Raw genomic sequence first — 22,668 nt, 5'->3', positions numbered from 1 at the left:
AAAGACAGTTTAATAAGTAAAGCAAAAGCTGCGCACGCAAGCAAAGCAAAACAAGGAATTCATTCACTCCTCCCCATGGGCAGGCAGGTGTTCAGCCATCTCCAGGGAAGCAGGGCTGCATCACGCGTAATGGTTTCTTGGGAAGACAGACGCCATAACTCCGAATGTCCCTCCACCCCTTCCTTCTTCTTTGTCCCAGCTTTATATAGTGAGCATGATGTTATAAGGTATGGAATATCTCTTTGGCCAGTCTGGGTCAGCTGTCCCGGCTGTGTCCCCTCCCAGCTTCCCGTGCACCCCCAGCCTGCTCGCTGCAGGCCAGCAGGAGAAGCTGGACTGTCCTTGACTACTTAGCAACAACTCAAAACACCAGCACATTATCAACATTTTCTCATCTCAAATCCAAAACATAGCCTCACACTAGCTTCTATGAAGAAAATTAACTCTACCCTGGCTGAAACCAGGACAGGGCCTCTTGGTAAGGGTGAAGGGGAAGGCAAATAAAGCAGATGTGGCAGTCTACTATCGACCACCTATCCAGGATGACAACACCAATGAGTTATTCTACAAGGAATTAAGGGGTATGTCTACATTAGCTGCTCTTGTCCTTATGGGTGATTTTAACTTCCCAGACATCAACTGGGTGTATCATGCAGTGGACACAAACAGGTCCAGGAAATTTCTGAAGCATGTTGAAGATAACTTCTTGTTGCAGGTACTAAGGGAGTTGACTGGGAAATGTGTCCTCTTTGCAAACAGAGAAGTGATGGACGAAGTGTGGAGAAAGTGGTGATTGGTGGCTGTCTTGGAATGAAGTAGTTGAGTTTCAAATGGTTGGCAATAGGAGGAAAAACTGCCAGCAAAACTCCAACCCTGGCTGTGAAGAGAGCAGACTTTGCTGCTGAAGGTGTAAGGTTCCCCTGGGAATCTGCTTTTGAAAGTATTGGGGTCTATGAATGCTTATCACTTTTTAAGAGCCATCTCTTAAGAGCACAGGAGCAGGCAATTCCAAAGTGTCCGAAGTCAAGCAAGCAGGGCAGAAGGCTGAGCAGGGATCTTCTTCTATAATTTAGGTGGAAAAGGAAAGTGTGCAACATTGGAAACAAGGGCAGGTGATGTGAGAGGACTACAGAGATGCTGTTTGCCACTGTAGGGAGAAAATTTGTGAGGCCAAAGCTTGATTAGAGTTCAACCTGGCCAGCGCTGTGAAGGACAACAAAAAGGGCATTTTTTTTTTTTTTAAGTATTCTAATAGCAAAAGGAGAATCAGAGGTAGCATTGAGCTGTTGCTTGATGAGATCAGTCACCTCACAAATAGGGATGTACACAAAGTGGAAACATTTAATGTTCTTCGCCACTGTCTTCCACACCAATGATGGGCCCTGGGACCCCTGGAGTCCTGTGTTCGAAGATTGTGACTGGAAGGATGATAAACTCCCAGTCGACCCTGAACTTTTTCAAGACTTGCTTCTCCAGCTGGATGCACATAAATCTATGGGGCCCAATGGGATTCATCCCAGGGTACCGAAACAGCTGGCCAATGTCATCATGGGATGTCTCTCCATTATTTTTCAGTCGTCTTGGGAGTCTGGAGAGGTCCCAGCCAACTGGAATCTAGCAAATGTTGTCCCAATTTTCAAGAACAGTATGAAGGAAGACCCTGGTAATTACAGGCCTGTCAGTCTCACTCCTGGTAAAATTATGGAGAAGGTTATTCTGGGAGTTATTGAAAAACACTTGGGAGACAACACAGTCATTGGTCATAACCAGCTCAGGTTTATGAGGAAAAAGTCCTGCTTAACCAACTTAATTTCCCTTTATGACAAAGTCACCCTTCTAGTTGACCAAGGGAAGCCAGTAGATGTGGTGTTTTTGGACTTTAGCAAAGCTTTTGATACTCTCTCTCACAGTACCCTTCTGGATAAACTGTCCAGCTCACAGCTAGACAAGTCCATAATACGTGGCATGAGCAACATTGGCTGACAGGTCAGGCTCAAAGTGTTATAGTAAATGGGGTACATCTGGCCAGCAGCCAGTCACCAGTGGGGTTCCCCAGGGCTCAGTTTTAGGGCAAGTGCTCTTTAATGTTTTAATAAATGATCTGGATGCAGGAATCGAATATACATTAAGTTTCCTGATGATACTAAACTAGGAGGAGCGATGGACTCCCTTGATGGTAGAGAGGCCTTACAGAGAGATAAGACTAGACTAGAGAGCTGGGCAATCACCAACCACATGAAATTTAACAAGAGAAGTGCCATATTCTCCACCTGGGATGGGGCAATCCTGGTTATACATATGTACTGGGGGATGAGAGACTGGAGAGCAGCCCTGAGGAAAGAGATCTGGGGATTTGGGTTGATGGCTCAACAAGTGCTCAACTGCACTTGGGTCACAACAACCCCATGCAACACTACAGGCTTGGGGAAGAGTGGCTGGAAAGCTGCCCGTCAGAAAAGGACCTGGGGTGTTGGTTGACAGCCATCTGAACATGAGCCAGAAGTCTGCCCAGGTAGCCAAGAAGGCCAATAGCATCCTGGCTTGTATCCTTGTGGCCACCAGGATGCCTGTACTCGGCACTGGTGAGGCCACACCTCAAATACTGTGTTCAGTTTTGGGCCCCTTACTACAAGAAAGACATTGAGGTGCTGGAGCATGTCCAAAGAAGAGCAACAAAGCTGGCGAAGGGTCTACAGAATAAGTCTTATGAGGAGCAGCTGAGGGATTTGGGTTGTTTGGAGAAGAGGAGGCTGAGGGGAGACCTTATTGCTCTCTACAACTACTTGAAAGGGGGTTGTGATGAGGTGGGTAGTAGTTCCTTCTCCCAAGTAACTAGCGATAGAACAAGAGGAAATGGCTTCAAGTTGTGCCAGGGGAGGATTAGACTGGATCTTAGGAAAAATTTCTTCACTGAAAGGGTTGTCAAGCATTGGACCAGGCTGCCCAGGGAAGTGGTTGAATCACCATCCCTGGAGGTATTGAAAAGGTGTGTAGATGTGGCACTTAGGGCTTGGTGGCAGACTTGGCAGTGTTAGGTTTATGATTGGACTTGATGATCTGAAAGGTCTTTTCCAACCTAGATGATTCTATGATTCTATGGCAAGTTGAATATGAGTCAACAGTGTGTCCTGGCAGCCAAAAGTGCCAACTGTGTCCTGGGGTGCATCAAGCACAGCATAGCTAGGCGGTCGAGGGACGTGATTGTCCCACTCCACACTGCACTTGTGCAGCCCCATCTCAAGTACTGTGTGCAGTTTTGGGATCCTCATCATAGGAAGGACATCACACAATCAGAGTGTGTCCAGAGGAGGGCAACCAAGATGGTGAAAGGCCTCAAGGGCAAGACTTACGAGGAGTGACTGAGGTCACTCGGTTTGTTCTGCTTGGTGAAGAGAAGGCTGAGGGATGACCTCATCGCAGTCTACAACTTCCTTAAGAAGGGCAGCAGGGGGAGAGGTGCTGATCTCTCTCTGGTGACTGGCAATAGGACATGAGGAAATGGAATGAAGCTGTGTCAGGGGAAGTTCAGATCTGACATTGGAAAAATGTTCTTTGCTGAGAGGATGGTTGGTCACTGGAACAGGCTCCCCAGGGAAGGGGTCACTGCACCAAGCCTGTCAGAGTTCAGGGAGTGTCTGGATGATGCTCTTAGTCATATTGTTTAGTTTTAGGTAGTCCTGTGAGGAGCAGAGAGTTGCACTTCATGATCCTTATGGATCCCTTCTAACTTGAGATATTCCATGATTCTGTGATTCCATTTTGAATATATAAAAGATGACATTAGGCTTTCTGGTTTTATGTTTATAAATTCCATTTTGTGATCTAGAAATGTTTTATATACTTGTTAGTTTGAGGAATGATATGCTTATAGCCTCCCTCCATTCCTTATTTTTAAAGATTTTAGGTTTTGAAAATAAACAAAAGAACAATATTATGTTTTTTTCCCTATGATATACTGATGCAATGGAGCTTAAACACACATTCAGGAACATATTATATCTCTGTCTTATGTACTGGCTGACATAAAATTGAACAAATTATGGACAATGCTTTTTATTGCATTTTTTATCTCAACAAGCTTATTTGTATTAGTCATATGAATAAATTAGATGTGCAAACTGTAGTCTTTTAATTAAAAAAAAAAACCTGATATTTTGTCCTTTTGATTTTGGTAGGAAATAGTTCTGGTTGTTTTTTTTGGTGCTGAATATGTGGTCCGATTGTGGTCTGCAGGCTGCAGGAGTAAGTATGTTGGCTTCCAGGGAAGAATACGGTTTGCCAGAAAGCCAATATCAATTATCGGTAAGATTTAAACTCTTTTTTTTTTCCTTTTTCTTAACTTTGCTATTATAATCCATTTTAAAGTAAAGATGTCAATGCTGCAGAGACCATATTGCAATTCTAAGCTATGTCTATCACTCAAGTATTTATCTGCTTTGTGAACCTATGCAATTATTTCTTCTTTTGGATTGCTATAACATTTAAAATATGGCAGACATCAGCTTAAGAAAGGCAAAATTGTAAAGTGAAGAAATCTTTACTAAATTTACGTATGTAATTGGAGAAAATCGACAAGATTTTGAACACAAAATCCTTCCTTAGAGCTGCTGTAAAAAGCAAACACAAAGGTGAATATAAATTGGGAAAAATATGGAAATATGCAAAATATAACTCAGGAAAAATACCCCTGGGTAGTACTAAGCGGTTTTTGATGGTTTCACAAACTATTGTGGGTAGCATCTCTGGAGTAGGAGTGAGTTTACGGGGAGAGGTAACTAATAAAACCTGTGGAACAGTGAGGGATTAAAAAAAGATGGTGCTAGGACAAAATTGTAGTAGACCATAAAATCAGCTTTTCTGTTTTAAATGTGTGATTTTATATAGACTCCAGTAGACCTGCAAATTTTATGATAGTCAAATATCAACTCATTGAATTTTAAATAAAGCAAAGTGGGAGAGGTGAAAAGGGGAGAGAATGAGCTGATGTTTCCTTAGCCATCTGTGACTTTGTGAAACTTGGTGCAAAAACTCTTGAAACAACATATTCTATTATATAGTGGTATATAGGGTAGTGAATATTGTGTTGAGATACTATACTCTGTTTTGGGTTATTGAGAAAGAAGTATTTCATTACATACGAACAAATTCTTCAGCTGCTTATAGAGCGGATAGAGTTTCATGATCTAACCATGAAACTTATAGGTATCTTTTTTTCCTAGTCATGTTCTTGACTTCTCTTTCAATAAAGAAATGCTTCTTAGGAAGGTATATTGAAGTACACAGGTGCAGGAGAAAATGTGGCAGTCCCATTAAACTTGATGTCGACTTGATAGTGGTTCTGTATACTGGTATTGTGCATCTACCACAGTAAACACTAATGTTTGTATAGCCCTTGGAGAAGATACCGTGTGTTTTGTTAAGAAAAGCTAAGAATGACTACATTCAAAGGTATCATAACTGTTTTTACCTTTAAAATACCCCTAAGAATACAATACATTTAAAGTCAAGATTTGTTTTTACGTATCAAATGCAGATGGAATTGTGTCTCCACTAATCCAAATAGCTAAATTTGGGAAATACATTTGCCGTTGAATGATAGAATCATAGTGACTCATCCTATCATTTGCAAATCAACAAGAGTAAAATACAAACACTAGAAAAAGAAATTAAAGAATTAGAACAGAATGTAAATATTAAGATATTTATTTTACTTTTGTGTTAATACAAAAGTCTTTATTTTAAAAATAGAAAATATCATTGAAATGCCTTTGATATCAGAGAGATTTCTTTTATGGGTTTTTGTCCACACTAAAATGTACATTAATTCTTAGAAAGTTCAACTTGGGTAGCAATTTTGAACTACTTTAATTTCTCCCATTCTCTTTCCTTTTTTTCCCTCTCTAATTGTAAATAGAAATTATATTTTGTTGCTAATTACCAGAAAGTTATTTAGTAGTTAAGCTGGTTTTGACAGCATGCAGTTTGAAAGACATATGTGGGACAATGTGGTGTAAAGACCTGAGTACACATATCTATGTCCATCTCATATAGTCCTTAAGCAAAGCATAATAGAACTTTATTTATGAGCACCTTTAACTGGTTATGTATACAGCCCTGAAAAAGCATCAGCACCTGGTATGTAAAGCTCCAGTTACCGTGTAAAAACCTAACTTATGAAGTGCTGATAGGACACAAAAGTTCAGCAAAAAAGAATGTGATGTAAACATGTGCATATAATTTGTTTAAATGGATGTTGTGTTATCTCCAGACTATTAAGAACACACCTCCAAGCTGAGGGCTATTTCCACTCTGTAAAATACTATGGCAACTAAAAATTAAAATACAAATGCAAACATTTTTACTGTTTTATATTTTAAAATGATTAATCGGTTTTAATAAAAAAAATAAGAATCACATACTAAACAGTAAACTTGTGAGAACATTAGAAACAAGTCAGCAATTTGCTCAGAAAAGGCAGATAAGCTGCATTATAGGTGTTGCTGTATGCTATGCTGAAGTTTATGCATACCTAAGTAGTATTTCACTGACAATCTGATTTTGTCTGAATCTGGCAGCTGTTTGGAATTTCTCAAGGATATGGAACATAAGAGTAAGCCACAGGGACAGTGGACTAGCAGTAGACTAGGTTTTCAAATACGTGTACTACACATGCTAAATTGCAGGGAATGTCATTTATGTAGGTCTGTCATCTACATATGTAGTGCGCATATTATATAGAAGACGCTATGTCATTTTTGTGTCTCTATAACTCTTGTGTATGTACAGACATGTTTGTAAACATGTACGTAGGTAGAATGTTTGAGAGGGAGATCCACATATCATTGTTTCTAAATTATTGGAATTCAATTTTTAATAATTACCAAGGCTTCCTGATACTTCCTTACTTAAAAACTAACATAAATACTAATGTAACACTAATCTAAATCCTAATGCTTGTTATAGTTGAAGAAGTTATTTAAACATTGTCTTTTTATTATATTGGCTTTTTATCCTGATATTTACCATGCCAACCGTCTGCTTCAGTTTGAGTCTTGTGGAGACATTTAATGCAAAATGTTTAAGCAGTTCCTGAAAAAGGCAATTTAGCTATCTCTTATGGAGAAGCAATAGCACTTCCACACTTTGAAGCAGATACTTCATACTTAATGAGAAACTAGCTTTTTGATTATCAATGAAAATGAACTCCAAGCTGACTGACTAACAAGCCTCTGAAAAATTGGTAGCATGTTTATGCTTAAAATGCTCTGCTAGAGGATGATCTTCTATTCTTCAAAGATTCAATCTGCAGTGAGTCTGCACAATTCAGATTTCAGGTTTCTTTGAGCAGCAGTGCCGGGGCTGAAAGTGGAAAGTCTGTTGATTTTGGTTTTATAGTGCTCTTTCTGAAACTGCCCAGGGCACATGAAAAGGACAAATACCAGGCTCAAATGCTGAGGTGAAGTGGCAGAGTAGAAGGAATGGACTGGGACATACAGGCTCAGTGAAAGGACAGGAGGGTGGATGCTGATGTAAGGGTCTGGGAGAAGGAGGTATAAAGAGACTGACAAGCAAGCAGGAGGTTGAAGGAAAAAAGTAGGGTCTGAAAATACATGGGATTGAATGGTGGCAGTGTAAGGGCAGAAGGATATGCTGAAGACATTGAATGTGAAATAGGACTGGTTGGGATTTAGTATGAGAAGCGTAAAGATTGGAAACTGGTGTGAAAATTAGGAACAGAGAAGAAGCAGAGATGGAAAGATAGATTTGGGGTAAAAAATTGAAACATCTGTACCATCTAGAACACACTCTCAGAAAAGTGGAAAGTACAAATGAAAAATCTGTGTCACTGTCACTACCTGGTTGAAACAAATTGCTATTTGCCAGTCTTTTCCTCCTTCAGTGATGGTCGTTGGATGGATATGTATATGTCTGGTAGTTTAGGAAGGACCATTTGCTTAAGGGAAAAGACCTGTATTATGATGCAATGGGAAGAAAACTTCTCTGAATTCTGAGTGTTTACAAACAAAACAGCAAAAATCAGACTGACACTGGAAAATAATCCAAGTCAGAGAGTGAGGGATACTGTTGGTTGTAGAACTGCTGCAGTATTTATTGCAGCAACCACATGGTTGTGAATGAGGCAGAGAATGTTTAAAGGAGAAGACAAAAAGTTACTCTTGTTGAAGGCAACTGTTGTTGCCTCTGAAGTTGGATTCTATCCTGCATCTTGCCTAGGCATCACACAGAAACTCTGTGGTGGTCATTTAAATCAGTTTTCACAAGTATGCCTCATTTTCTGGATGTCCAAATGAAGACTTTGAAGTCAGGTTACAGAGGTTCTGAGCTCTCACAGCTGCAAGTGAAGTCAGCAGGCACACTGGTTTTTTTTAAGTGCTATATAATGTTAAGTGCTCTGAAGAATAAGGTACTGCTTGTTTAAAACTGGCAAGGAAAATTTACCAAAACTTTTCCTCATTCTGTCTACATTTGCTACCCATTTATAATAGTATCATTTATTTTTTGGTTAGAATTTGAAAGTGAAGCATTCAGATGCTCTAAAGGGGTTTACCACAGAAATGCCAATGAGGAAATTAGAAAAATGTCTTCTCAGAATAATGTTAGATTAGGGTTCAATAATTAAAAACAACAGACCTGTTCACTGAACTAGGAAAAGAGAAAATAAGGGATGCTGTTACTATGAACACAATCCATCATTTGCATTGTATAATGCTGGAACTGTGAAAACTGTGGAATTGTGGGAAAAAATGCAACAATTATTTTTTCATACAATTGCAGACTGTATCACAAAGTAAAACAACAACTGTGATTCTTTTTGGGCAACATTTGTTCTGACAGTTCCCTAAACTTTGAAAGCTTGGCTTTACAGCTTTGATACAGTTTTTAAACTAAGTGTATGTGTGTGTATCTGTGTTTGATACCTGCCTGTATGCTTTTCATTATTGATCGAAGCAAAGCCTTACTTTCCCCCTTAAATTAAGAGCCTTGGGCCAAAATGTGGATTCATTTCTAGGGTGTACATATGCCTTTGCCTTTTTTGTTTTTGTGGCAAGCTGCCTGATCTGTCAGGATCTTTAAAATTTTCATTATTAAATTCATCATGGAAGAACCTGTAGTCATTGTTTTTTTGATGTGAAACAATTACATTAACTTACCGCCCACCAATTTTAATTTTCATCTTAATTTCTTTTTTACAGTGCTTTCCTCAGTCTGTGTTTGTTGTGTGTTTCAGTGCTGAGAGCTAACATTTAATAAATTCTTTCCTTCTTTTTTTTTAAACAGATCTAATTGTGGTAGTAGCCTCAATTATTGTTCTGAGCATAGGATCTAATGGACAGGTGTTTGCCACCTCTGCAATAAGGTATATTCTTCTAGTGACTGTAGCTCTTCACAACCATAGAGCTATATTAGATGTATATATAATTTCCCAATTTCCAAATTAGATGTGCATGTAATTTTCCTAATATAGGAAAAGCTATTCTATGAAAACACTGGACAGTGAAAGACCGTGTGTTATTGTGCTTGGTGACTGATTGGGAAACAAAAGTGCAGAAATAAGACATACGAAGAATGGTGTGAATGCTGAAGCCAAGAGGAGAAAACTGAAGAAACATTATGTCCTATATAAAACATCAAACAGCTTGCTCTCTAAGACAAAAGATTATTACAGAACATTGGTTTATTTAAGAAGTAATCCAGACAGCACTTAACTCAGTACTTTTTGAATACGAGTAATTACTTTGTTTAAAGAGTAATTATGCTTTGGTGGATTTGTTTGGCACAAGTAACTCATACCATACATGAACCAGAAACATTTGATGTCTAGTGTTTGTTCAGCTTGTGTCAAGTACTGCAAGCTTGTTTTTGGGAAGTGGGTTAATAGAAGAAAGGAATGATAAGCAGAGTACGTGTACTTACTACTCCTTCTAACTAAACTTGCAAGATGTGCTGCATTTTGTTACAAGCCTCTGATTTCCAGTGCAGTCTAATCACTGGGAAGTGAGAATGTACAGTACTGTCTAAACTGTCTAGCTGTGTAGACAAACACTGGAGGGAACTACATGTACAAAGTGTTTTTAAGGCAACTATTACCATAGAACATTAATCCTTACATGATGATAAAGGCTCACACAGGTAGCATGAATGTGATTTATCAACTCATATAGGAGAAGAGGAGGATGAATGTGAAAATTCCAAAGATTTTGTTAAATTTAACTAGAAGTGTGGGAAGGACTTTAATGAAAAGGCCCACTGTGTGTTTACATGTGAACCCAGGTGGCTTTGGACTCAGTGCAGCCTTTCCTGGTGTTAAATTATACAGTCACTGTCCTACAGCTCAGAATGCTTTCTGCCAGAGAAAACTCAACTCACATCTCTGCAGTGTTGTTATTGCCCCATCTGGGTCAGGCAAGTCTTAGTCCCATCAGGTTTCCTCAGAACAGTGATGTGAGCGGCCGGTTTTGAATTAGGAAGGAATGACTCTTATATCCTTGCCTTTGCTTTTGTTTCTTTTAAGGTATACTGTTATGGTCCTCTTTGGACTGCCCTTAAATCCCAGCAATCTCAGAAAACATGGGTGCAAACATGTTAGGTTTTCTTGTAGAATGAAGTTGCAAGATCCAGACCTATCAGGTACGACAGGCTGATATTTTCATCCCTGCAGCAACCAGTGAGACGGAAACCTAGCAGCACTATAGAGTTCGCAGCAGAGTCCTACAGTCCTCCTGTCCTTACTGTTTTATGTTTACCAATTTGATAAAAATGGTCTTCTTTCCAACCAATTTCTTTTCTCTTTTCAGAGGAAATGGGTTGTGCATGTTCAGAGGCTGTGTATCTGGAGTTTCTTGTTCACTCTTTTCTTTTTTAAATCTTTATTTGTAAAACTGCCAGCCTATAACATGCATTTCAGCACTTGGCAGTAACATAGACACAACCATCTTAGATACAAGAGAGACAGGAAAATCAAGAACTGCTATTGGGTTGAGGGATCAAGAGGTGTGTCTAATAATTGTACAGGAGAACTACGTGTAACTCTCTCCCTTCCTGATATAAGCAAGCAATGAGCTATTACATTATGTAAGTCTATTGATGCTCATGTATTTGGTAGTCTCATAATAATTCTTGGACTCGTGTTTTAATTAACAGGTTTTAAGTGGATATTTTTCCAGCTAATTAAAATTATTATTCCAATGGCATATCAGAGAAATAACAAAACATGGTGTTCATATACCCAGTCACTGATATGTGATTTGATAGTCAGGATTATTGTGTGCTTTCCAAAACAATGACAAGCAATTGATTGTTTGACTGTCAGCTGTGAAAGCTCAGAAAACCTGCTTTCTGAATAAAGAAAAAGTTGTGTCTTTCAGAAAACAGTATGCCTTCCCAGGGACTGAGAATGGCACCATGCTGAGTTTCCTGCCTATTGGTGTAACCCAGAAAAATGCAGCCACAGTGGAGTTGAAATAAGAAGATTGAATTAAAAAACAAGAACTACAACAACAACATTTTAAGGATCGCTAAAAAGAGCTAAAAATACTTTTAGTGAAAAATTTTCAGATAGATGAATTCAGCATTCATCCTTTCCTTCTCTTCACTGTTTGTTTTTTTCAGCGATAAGATAGTAAGATTGAGTGTAGGCAAACAAAGTTCATTGTCGAAAGAGTGACTAGAATTAAATATTTCCATTGAATAAAATTCTGCTGAACAATATGGATAATTATTTTTCTTTAGTTGAAAATACTTGGAGTTTATGATTCAGTTATTGTCCTAAAATCACCTAGGGCTGCATCTATTTCCAATTAGATGATATCTATAACTTACACAAAAAAGACTTCAGTAATACCATGTTTGAGTCACATTCTGCTTTTGGCAAATAGAGAAAAAAGTTTGTTCATATTTATGTTAGCAAAACTTGAAGCAATGGTTTTGCTTGGAAAGGGAGTATTTGAGAATCATCAGGTAAAATATGCAAGTTTCCTCTTGAGTTTGAAAGCATATATGTTAGACTTTTTTCTTTTAACTAGTTGTCCTAGTCAATATTTCTGAATATATTTGAATATAATGAAATGTGATCTAAACATACCATCTACTGAGATGCCTCAGGTCTAGGATGCAACCCTAGCCAGGGGCAATGCCATGAAAGTTCTCTAATATAGCAGTATGTTAGAGAACGTAGTCAACTATGTATAGATAGGCAAGTTCTGTTCTCAATCATTAGTTTTATTTAATGTCCTGTTTTTCTTACAGGGGGATCCGATTTCTCCAGATACTTCGCATGCTTCATGTAGATCGACAGGGTGGCACTTGGCGACTATTAGGATCAGTTGTTTTCATACATCGTCAGGTACTAGATCTTTAAAGATCCCCAGCATTTTGTTTACTTTAGTGTATTCTTTTCATGGACTTCAAATCGTAGTCTGGTTTAAAAGAACATTTACTGTTGCAAGAGGAAAAAAATACTGTAAAAGTGCATCATGTGTTTCTTTCTACTTTAAAAATGGGAACGCTATTCTTTACTTCAGGTCAGTAGCTAACAGGGTATCAATATAAGTTGTGGTTTTTTAAATTAACTGTTGTACTCTTTGATGTTATCCTTCAATATAATTTATTAAATGCAATTATGTGGGCTGCCTTTCATATTACAAATACTGTCCATTGTCTTCACGGAAGATGTGTTCCTAGCTTGGTTGTTCTGTGGAAAAGCGAATGCTAGCGGAAAAGCCTTAATAGAACAAGTCAATTATTTAAATAATTCTATTTTCTCTGCCTGAATAAGGAGTTTTCTAATCCATTCTATAAATAAAAATACTAAGTATGTTATGATGCAAGAAATGTTACTTTTTCAAGGGTGTAGTCACAGACGTAAGCTTGGCTGTAAATGGTTATATGTCCATTAAAGCTTTGAAACAGTTATTCTGTATAAACATTCATTAAGCAGGAAAAGCTTAAATGTTTTAGTGCCAACTTGTAAAAATCTCTAGCTGAAGGCTTCTTTTGGGGGCTTCATGGAATCGAACTAAGCTGACTTAGCTTTAAACATAGTTACAAACTTTTATCATTAGCATTTAAATCTTGCGTATGATACCATACCGTGGAAGGCTAATACTGTGCTATGAATCTTTACTTAAGACTTGTCTGTGTGGATCTTTAACCTGCTCTTTATGGATGTAGATTTGTTCTCCAGATATTGACAAATAGATTAGTTACAGATTTCCACACAGACATCGTTTCATTTGCTATTTAGAAAACTGTTGTTCTGGAGCAGAGGATGGGAAGTACTTAATCCAAAAGATTAAGTTAATACTAAAAGTTACTTTTCCTCCCTTTATTTTTTCCCCCAGTACTGTAGGAAATTTTATGTCACGATGGCTGTGGAGCATTGATAATACAGAAGATCCAATCTGAAATAAATCTTTTTAAAGTGCTCTAGTATAAAACCTACTTTCATGCTCTACAACAGGATGGCATTTAATGCTCCAAGTCTGTGTGGTCTTCATTTACTATGGTTGCATTGCCTGGATATCTAGCTAGGGCAGAGCTGGTATCCAAATACACTTTCTCAACATTTGCTAACCTTACTGACAGAGGTGTTTGAGAGATTTTTTTCCTGTGGGTGTTCAGTCAACAGTCAAGAATCTGGAAATACTATCTCCAAAATATAATACCTAAGTCTTAAAAGTCACAAACATAAATGAGTTCAATAATTTGAAAGGAAAAATAATATCCTTGGAGAAGTGAATTTATGAATAAAGGCACCTGAAGTTCTGCTAATCCAAAGAAGTGATTATGATGATACATAAAAATCTACAGATCTGTAGTACTTGTCAAAGCAGATCACACACTAACACATTAATAAAAAAAAAAAAACCAAACACACAGTTCTGTATTGACATTGGACAAGTGTAGCTGAAACCCTAGCATAGTACCAAATGGAAGGGAAAATGGAACCTTTATTCCTGTCCAGTCTCTTAAAGAAATTTTTGTTTAAAAAACCCCAAAACAAAACAAAACCACCTCAGCTGCTTTTTCTTTACAGGCAGGGTATAATGTCCTCATTTATTTGTTGAGTTTGGTATTCTTTCAGAAAGAATGGGACTTTAAACCCTTAAACAATGTGAGAAAATAAATTCACGTCTTTGTGACCTGTGAAAATAACAAGCACTTGAACCTCAGTGGGCCCAGAAGAACTTACTAAAGTTGTCACCAGTGATTTCCATGTGTTTTGGAATTTTACATATAGCTGTGTTAGCTCACTCAGGCCTGATTTGGCTTGGATGCTCTTCTATTTTCAGCAGGTTGAGCTTATACAAGCATTTCTTGCCAAAAGCAACAAAACATGAGTCAATATCACATGTGGTGGTGGAAAGACATGGAAAAATCATGCAGCTTACTGAAAAACTGAGTTAGCCAATCCAGCTTGTAAGCCTCTTAATTAGTTTTACTTATTCCTCACCTTGCTTTGTGAGGTCTTCTACTGCTTTGAGTTACTGATGACTTGTGGATTTCGGGTTTTGCTGTATTTTTACTAAGTGTTCAATTTTATATTGCGTGGTCCTTATTGTCACTGAAAATATAAATCTGTCTACGTTAAAAAAATGTGTTGACAGAAGTCTCCAATATTCACATTTACTTTTGTGCATATTTGTTTTTTGTTTTTGATATTTCCTTTGCATATATGTATCTGAAAGTCCTTGCTGAAAACAGTCATTTGTATTAGGCAGCACTCTTTATTCTTAAACTCTTATCTATTAAAAATTAATATCAATCTGAAGTTTTAAGGCCTGATTTCTGCAACATGCTTTTTGCTTTGAGATCATATATGAATTCCTACTATTTGGCATTGGTAGACACTACTCTATCCATATTTCTGAAGCATGTATTATTTTAAAATCTTCTGTGCTCTCTCTTAAATCTAGTATGTATTAGATTGCTTCCATTATTCTTAATAATTAAATATAAGCATGTAGTATTTTGTCTCTCTATACATAACATGGAGTGACATTTAGAATAAGCCTAAGGCAATTACGTTTGCATCTGGGCTTTACTTAAAAAGAGTACAGTCTTTAGACGAGTAGGACGAGTAGGACTGGAGCTGAGAGGTACAAATGGTGAAATAACCTGAGTAGTTCTGTTGATACTTCAACTTGTTTGAAAAGGATCTCATAAGACTGTGCATAGCACTTCTGAAAAGTGTATTTGTCTGCCCACTTCTCAAAAAGCAAGCACTTAACACAGAAGTATTCCAGTTATCATCCAGTCTCTAATTCTGTCCTCTGAGGTAAAATTAAAAGAAAGGAGTGATGGCATCACTCACAATAAGATGTAAAATCTATTAATATCTGAGATGTAATCAACATGCCAAGTGTAACTAAAAGATTTCTGTTGATGTGGAAGGAATTCACAAATCTACTAGAGATGAAAGTAGAGTGTTTTCTTTGCTAGCAGGCAACAAGAATTAGTCTCCATTTCTGTTGTAGTTTTCTATGGATCACTGAATTTACATTCTCAGGTGTTAAACAGTTTAATCTTGCATTGAAAAAATATTGTGTAGGCAAACCAAAAAGTTATGAAAACTTAGAGAAATGCAAATAGTCAACTATAGATATAAACATAAGGAACTTTTCAGAGCAATGAAGTCATATCCACAAGTACACAGCGTACCATTATCATTAGAAAAAAGATGAGAAAAGAATGATGACCAGTGTAGAAATCTGAACTACTGAAAAGCCAAGTTTTAGTTCCTCTTTCAGCTGCCTTGTTTAGCAAACAGGTCTGCAAATGTTAAGGCTTAGATTAAAAGACTTGCCCATAGGCAAAACTGAATACTATCAAAATTCATTATTTAGGTCATTATTAAATGATTAGAGAAAAAACACCTACTTTGCTTTGTGCCAAGATTGCTTAAAAACTTGCTGAAGCTAGATTTTAATTAGTGCTATAATAGAAGGAAGAGTATGTATAGTTTCTGCAGCTAAATGTAGTTACTAGCTACCAGGACTACATTTTCCCAGAAAGTTCTTGTAAGGAAATGAAAAGAAAGAAGAAAAAAAAATCTGAAGGAAGCTTGATGATAAAACCTGAGCCTTCCCTCACAAACGGTTTAAGAAACGTGGGTGGAATGTTACAGAAAATCTGCAAAAACCTGACATACTTTATAAGTAGAGGCAATCCTTCTTAGGCAGGTTTTAATTTTAAATTTATCTCATGGGAATATTTTAATTCCCGTATTGGTTTCGATCCAAGGAAAGAAAAATAACTCTGTCAAGAATTTAAGGAAGATGCCAATGTACTAGTAATACTACAATGTGGAGTAGTTGTAGTTGACTATAGTAGTAGTGCTACTACCATACTACTACAACTACTACTATAATGAAGATGGCTAAATATGTGCAAAGAAAATAAAGGAATAATATGTGTTAACTATTGAAGCATTGTAAACTTTAAGTAATTAAAATAAGCTATTTTCCCTCATAATTAGGTATTGGATTTTCCTGAGGGGTAGGTGAATATCCCATTTGATTATGACATAATGCTGTTTTGATAAGTGTTACACATTTTTGCATCTGTGACACCACACGTTTTGGCTTGTTTAAATGTACAAGCACGTTTTTCCTGAAGACTCTAACTGTCCTGTATCTAAATTGCATCAGTTCTGATACAACTTTCCTATCCAAAAATCTATGGAGAAACCCATACATTCACAAGCAGTGTATCATGCCCTAACAAAAGTTGCTGCTAATAAACTGACCTAGCCTCAAATAGTCTTTGTTTTTCAGGACTGAAGTAGAGGTTACACCTACCTAATTTTTTATCTTAAGATTTGATTTTATCTTAACATGAAACTGTTAAAGCATCAATATTCTGTCTTAAGCAATCTAAATATCAGGTACATAAATTCATGGCTTAGATATGGTCATAGAGTGCATTTCTAAAGCTGCTTTAGTATTTTTAAAATGTATTAACATTTGGTATTTTGAGTGGATAGTTAAATGGAATGATTCCCATTCACAAGATATAAAACATGAGAGATGTTCCACCCTACATTTAGCTGTCCAGATGATTTTGTATAAATGATGGCTTCTTGAATTCTTTAGTCTGATATGAATAGAAAACAAGTCACTGACCTACCTGGTTTACTGGAAGCAAATTTCATACCTGAAATATAACTTACTAATTTTTCTACTGTGATGCAATTCCCTCCAGATATTTACAATGTTTTACAGTAATAGAACATACATTATGTAATCCTTATGTACTTCTTTTCTTTCTCTTTTGATAGGAACTCATAACCACGTTGTACATTGGGTTCTTGGGATTAATTTTTTCATCCTATTTTGTTTATCTTGCTGAGAAGGATGCAGTTGATGAGGACGGAAAGACAGGTTTCTCCAGCTATGCTGATGCCCTTTGGTGGGGTGTGGTAAGTATTTACTAATAAAATGTATGTGCAAACTTAGTGCACAAGATTTTCTGTTGAAGTTGTGATCTTTTAAAAAAATCTAGCATGTTTTTCTTTGCAGAACATATTTCTGTAGGGATGCTCGACAACCTTTTAAAAAGGATACAAGAAAAATTATAATAAATAGCATTAAATTATTTTGGTATTAAACTTAATTGTGAAAGCATGATAGCTGGTCCTTAGCAAAGGACATAGAATGTTTACAGATACAAAAAGTCCACACTGAAATCCGCATTTCAAAAAGACTATAAATACCCTCCAAAACCTATGCTGCTTCTTTTAAACTCTACTTAATTATCTGCAAAAGGTTCATAACTTTAAAACTATATTCTATTTGTGGAAGTTGGGTTAATGACCCAATTTTTTTGGATCTTTTTGTGTAAAGCTCACTCAGTAATAATGCAGACTTTGATGCAGGTTACAAGTTCCTGTTTTTTTTTATATGATTCACTGTAAAGGTAAATATCTCCACCTAAAGCAGCTGGCAAAGTTTCACAAATTCAACTACTTTGGATATCAATCATCAGTCACAGTCAGTGCAAATCTTTGGTGAAATAAAGAAAAAAATATCGTTAAGGGGGAACTGGGATTATGAAAGCATAGTGGTAATTATTGTGTGCATGCCCAGAATCAGTTGAAAATGGAATAGATAACTATGAACAGAGTAAGAGACCAAATTGTTTCTACATTCCCTTCATATGGCTCTTCTCATCATGTTTGTCACTGTGACTCATGCTTTCCCTCCTTATTAGCTGTTGCACGAACCATCTCTTCTGTTGTGGTCCCTTTTCGCCACTAGAGAACCTCATATATTTTATGAGATGGCTGTCTCATTATAACAAACCCAGGGAAATTCATCACATCAGTGTTAGTGACAGAGAAAAATGAGAGATCTAGAGCAGATGCAGAGCCATCATTTTCCAGAGAGAGAAGGATACATTTCAACAGTGGTTTGAAACACAATAAACTGAATTTGTTCTTAGATTATATACTTGGAAAATGCCAATATAGTTATTGGGCCATAAACCAATTGTTTATCTGCATCCAAATAAACTTGTAAGTCTCAGATGACAGACAAAAAGTTCCTACTAGGTATATGTTTCTAATCCTTAACCTGGATGCTCCATAAGCCTCTACTTCAATGAAGTATACAGGAATATAGATTATATTACATGTACCCTGAGTTACTACTTTTTAAGTGGTTCAGTATAAAAATCCTTTAAAAATTATGTTCCTGTCATTAGGTTGTCAGGTATTCATTTAATTTGCAGAGTATATAATTTAATTATCCAGAGCCACCTATGGCTGCGGAAAACAGTACAAACCAAGAAGAATCTAGTAAAAAAGAAAAATCCACTAAATGGGCAGATGGACCTGATTACCTAATGTGCTCAGGAGAAACGAAACCATGGACTAGCCCATACAACAATCACTTCTTAAAGTCCTCAATAGACATATGATAAAATTTTCAGAACATAAAACCTCATGGTTATAGACGTGAGATAACCTCTAGGTGCTGCAGGAAAGGAATAAATGTCCCAGAAGCACAGATTGTGCTATATTTTAAAAGCAAAAGTAAAACAATTAGCGTGTAATTGATATTATGAAAGACACCCCATGTCTACTTTAAGAAAACAAACCAGTACACAGGCTCACTTATCCTGCTATTATTTGAGCAGTTCAGCTCAAATACCAGTGTTTAAATGCCTGAATGCAGTGGAACACAGCTACTGTTTCTGTTTTTACTAATAGTCTAGCTACTAATAGTCTGTGAAGTACATTTAATTAAAAGTGGGCATGCTTGTGGGAACTTCAGCAGCATTAGGGGCTTCCATAAAAGTTTGTGCTAGTTCAGCTAAATCTATGAGAAATATCTCATAAATTTTTCTAGCATAGTGAAGTTCCGATTTTTGTAGCACCATGTGAATTAGAATGACACCAGTGAAAGGAATGGAAAGCATATAGTTTATTAATAAAGAAATCTTAATTTGATATGTAATCATTAAAGGATGGTGATTCATGTTTGCTCTGCACAATGTTTTTGGTGTTTTGTAATGTAATTCCTAGGCCTGTAACTGCAAAAGGCCAGAAATGCCCAAATTCAGTCCTGAATAGAAGGGAAGAAGAACTCCTTATCAAACTGGGGGAAGAAAGGTACAGTAGAAAACAAAAAAGGATTTTCAGCAATCAGTTTGGGAACCAGCTATGGTTTTCAGCATCCAGTTCTGCCCATGTATATTCATGCATGGGTTATTCCTGCATGTAATAAAACGTCCATGTGAAGCCAGTGTACTTTTTCTGCCTTTCCTTCTTTTTTTTTTTTTTTTTTAACTCTAGTGATCCAGAGCTTGCTTTATGAGTTGCATTGAATGTTTAGTTGTGGGTTACAGAATATTTTTAAATGCTAGAAGCTACAGACTTGATTTGAGCAAAGAGTAAAAAATTAAGGTCAAAAAAGTCAGGATGTGTTTATACAGGCATATTTTGTTAATATTTTGGACTTAAAGAATTTAAAAGGACATCAGTTATGAAGACCAACAGATAAGTTTAAACTGTGCATTACTTTACCTTGTTGAGACGGATGACTTGGAATCTGTATTTCAAAGTGTATGTAGATGCCTTGCAAAGTGTTCAATGGGTTTTGTTGTTTTCCAAAACTTGACTTGTTTTGTGTAATAGCAAGATAAAATCAGCTTTGTCTTTCTCTAGCTGTGTGAGGCACATGAAGAACACTGTTTAAATTGTTGTTTAAGCTTTTCAGACATCTAGGACTCCTCAGCATTAGTGAGTCACCGTGCAGGTGCAGTTCACAGCTGGGAACAGTGACAAAGGACAAAGTGAATCAGTTTTTTCTTCTTTTCAAATCTTCTGTAACATAGAAACACAGATGTGGAGTTACTAGGGAGTGAAACTGGATTTCACTTTTGCCTTTCAAAACTGAACCATAGGAAAAAAAATCTTGGTAACAAGTATTTGAAAGTCTTATGTGTCTGACAAAAACCACAGAGTATATTATGGGTAACATTTTGCTTTGAGTAGAAAGTGCAAGCTTGCTGAACTTGATACAAATGACCTGAAAGGTTTAAATATGAAGAAAATGGAAAATAAAGAATGAATGAGAGTTGGAATTAAATGCTAACTACATTCACCCGCTCCAGTTAAATGCAAGGTTGTTTCACCTAGATTTGGCAGGCACACAGATTAAACTGCAAAGACATATCAAAGGCTTGTGGTATTTTACATGAAGCTACTTTCAGAAGTTATAGCATGTTAGAACACATGCAAAAGCATTTCCAACAGCACTGTCAGTCTGCCAGAATTGCAACCAATGTCACAGCAGTTTTTCTGTCCTTTCTGGGTATTTTTTCTTGAGGAAAGAAGAAGGGCATGTAGGAGGCTTCTCTTCTGTGGCACTTCCTTGCTCGTTTCTTGCTGTTGGAAATGCTTATTGTTTTTGCTGCAAACTGGACTGTTCTGTACCATTGAACTTGAGTTAAATAGTTGCTCCAGTAAATTGGTGTTAACTGGCAGAGGTAGTTGGGAGCAATTGCTCAGAATTTCCAGTAGTAGATTTCCATGCCAGAGGTAGCAGTTTGAACCCCTTTATATTTAATATGTTTTTTGAGGTGTGCTGTTCTGACTTTTCAAACTTCAGGACACCTGCCTATCTTAAAGCATGTGGAAGCTGTTGACTTCCACTAAGTTAGAGTTCTTCCTTTTCTGAAGTGCCCATATATAAGTTTTCAGAGCCTGTATTAGAGCATATGCAAAACAGCTGGAATGTGCCATAGTAAATCTGTGTTACAAAGTAGGTGTCATTTTCCAAAGCCTAGTTATTAAACAATCTCTGAGCAGATAACTAATAACTTTTGGATATACAAGTAGAAAAAGATTCTGGTTGTGATTAAGAAAGCCAGAGAATTACATTATTTATAATCCTTTCCACATACTTCAATGCACTAATTAGATTACCAAGAAGGAGCCCTCTTAAGGTAGCCGGGGAGAAACTTTCTGAGACATGTTCAGGCACCTGCAGGAATCTGCCAGCCAAATGCCTGCTGCAGAGATGGAAAATCATCTTTTCTGTGGTTACAGCTTTCATGCTGTCTTCCATAGTAACGCTAAGGCGGCTCAACATTACTGCAGTTTGTTTTTTAAGTCCTGAGTGCTGGAGAACTCAGAAAAAAACAACCCCAACAAACCACCATCCACCCCACAAAAAAACAACAACAACAAAAAAAACCAAAACAAGAAGCCTTTCATAAGAAAAAAAAGAGGAAAAGGAAGGAAAAATCCCAGACTTTAAAGGGTCATCTGGGTGCACTGAGGAGCTGAAGTGCTGTTAAAGAAACACTGCTTTAACTTCCTCGCCTCCCCACTAATGCATACTCCATTTCATTTGAATTTTGGAGGGTCTCGTTTAATTTTGGGGGCTGGAAAACTCATCTGTTTGTACTGCTGGTAGTATACAGCACCTGAGTCACTTCATGGGCTAAGGCACATTAAATCTGGACAAATACTTGGCAAGACAGAGCTCCTTCTCAGAGGAGTTTGCAGTTCAAAATAACAGTATTCGTTAGAGGATATAGATAACTATAAATTTGACTTCATCAAGTGAGAAATTAGTGATAAACACAAGCCTAATTTTTTTTTGAACTTGGAAAAAGTCAATTTTGATAGTTAGTAATTTTTTCCCTGCAAATCTTCCCTCCAGCTCTCTGTAGAACTGCTCTGAGAAGGAAATGTATTCTTCCCATGCCTTCACTGCTGATAGTTTCTTCTCAGAAGCCTATTTTTGCATAATATCTAAGTATTTGTTAGCAGCTTTTCCCATAAAAGGCAGTATTTCCACATCTTCTTTTGTAGTCAGTGTAAATTTACATACTCTTTTAAGTCTCTTTTGGCTGTATTTTTGCTACCATTCAAGGCAAAAGTGAGGGGAGTGGAACTGGGTTTAGGGCTGGTGCTCCCAAAGAGAAGTACATTTTTTCTATTTAAAGCTCACCCCAGTGGTCGGTATTGGTGAACAGAATTCTTCATTTTCCTCACCAGAAGCTTTCCATTTCTCAGGGGTGCAAGTCATCTTTCTCATACCATTTAACGGCAGTTTCAGGGCTCTGAGTATACTAAAAAGCTAAATGGCTCTGACCAGCCACCCCTGGGGCCACCCCCACACCCGTGGCTTCTAC

The 22,668-nt window shown here is 37.2% G+C and overlaps 1 protein-coding gene across 1 annotated transcript in view; it reads left to right on the top strand.

The window, feature by feature from the left end:
* The window catches only part of LOC104621488 (potassium voltage-gated channel subfamily KQT member 1-like), a gene marked incomplete at both ends in the record, with an annotated part of 72,868 nt that overhangs the window by 16,832 nt on the left and 33,368 nt on the right, over nucleotides 1-22,668 (top strand). Inside the window, 4 exons of the mRNA XM_010287998.1 lie at nucleotides 4,176-4,302; nucleotides 9,301-9,379; nucleotides 12,268-12,364; nucleotides 17,300-17,440. Coding sequence (XP_010286300.1) covers nucleotides 4,176-4,302; nucleotides 9,301-9,379; nucleotides 12,268-12,364; nucleotides 17,300-17,440 — 444 coding nt within the window. The remainder of the gene's footprint in view (nucleotides 1-4,175; nucleotides 4,303-9,300; nucleotides 9,380-12,267; nucleotides 12,365-17,299; nucleotides 17,441-22,668) is intronic.

This window comes from Phaethon lepturus, unplaced genomic scaffold (genome assembly GCF_000687285.1).
Source record: "Phaethon lepturus isolate BGI_N335 unplaced genomic scaffold, ASM68728v1 scaffold1035, whole genome shotgun sequence".
NCBI lineage: Eukaryota > Metazoa > Chordata > Aves > Phaethontiformes > Phaethontidae > Phaethon > Phaethon lepturus.
Note: the sequence above shows the minus strand (reverse complement) of the source record. Positions and strands in the feature narration are given on the sequence as shown.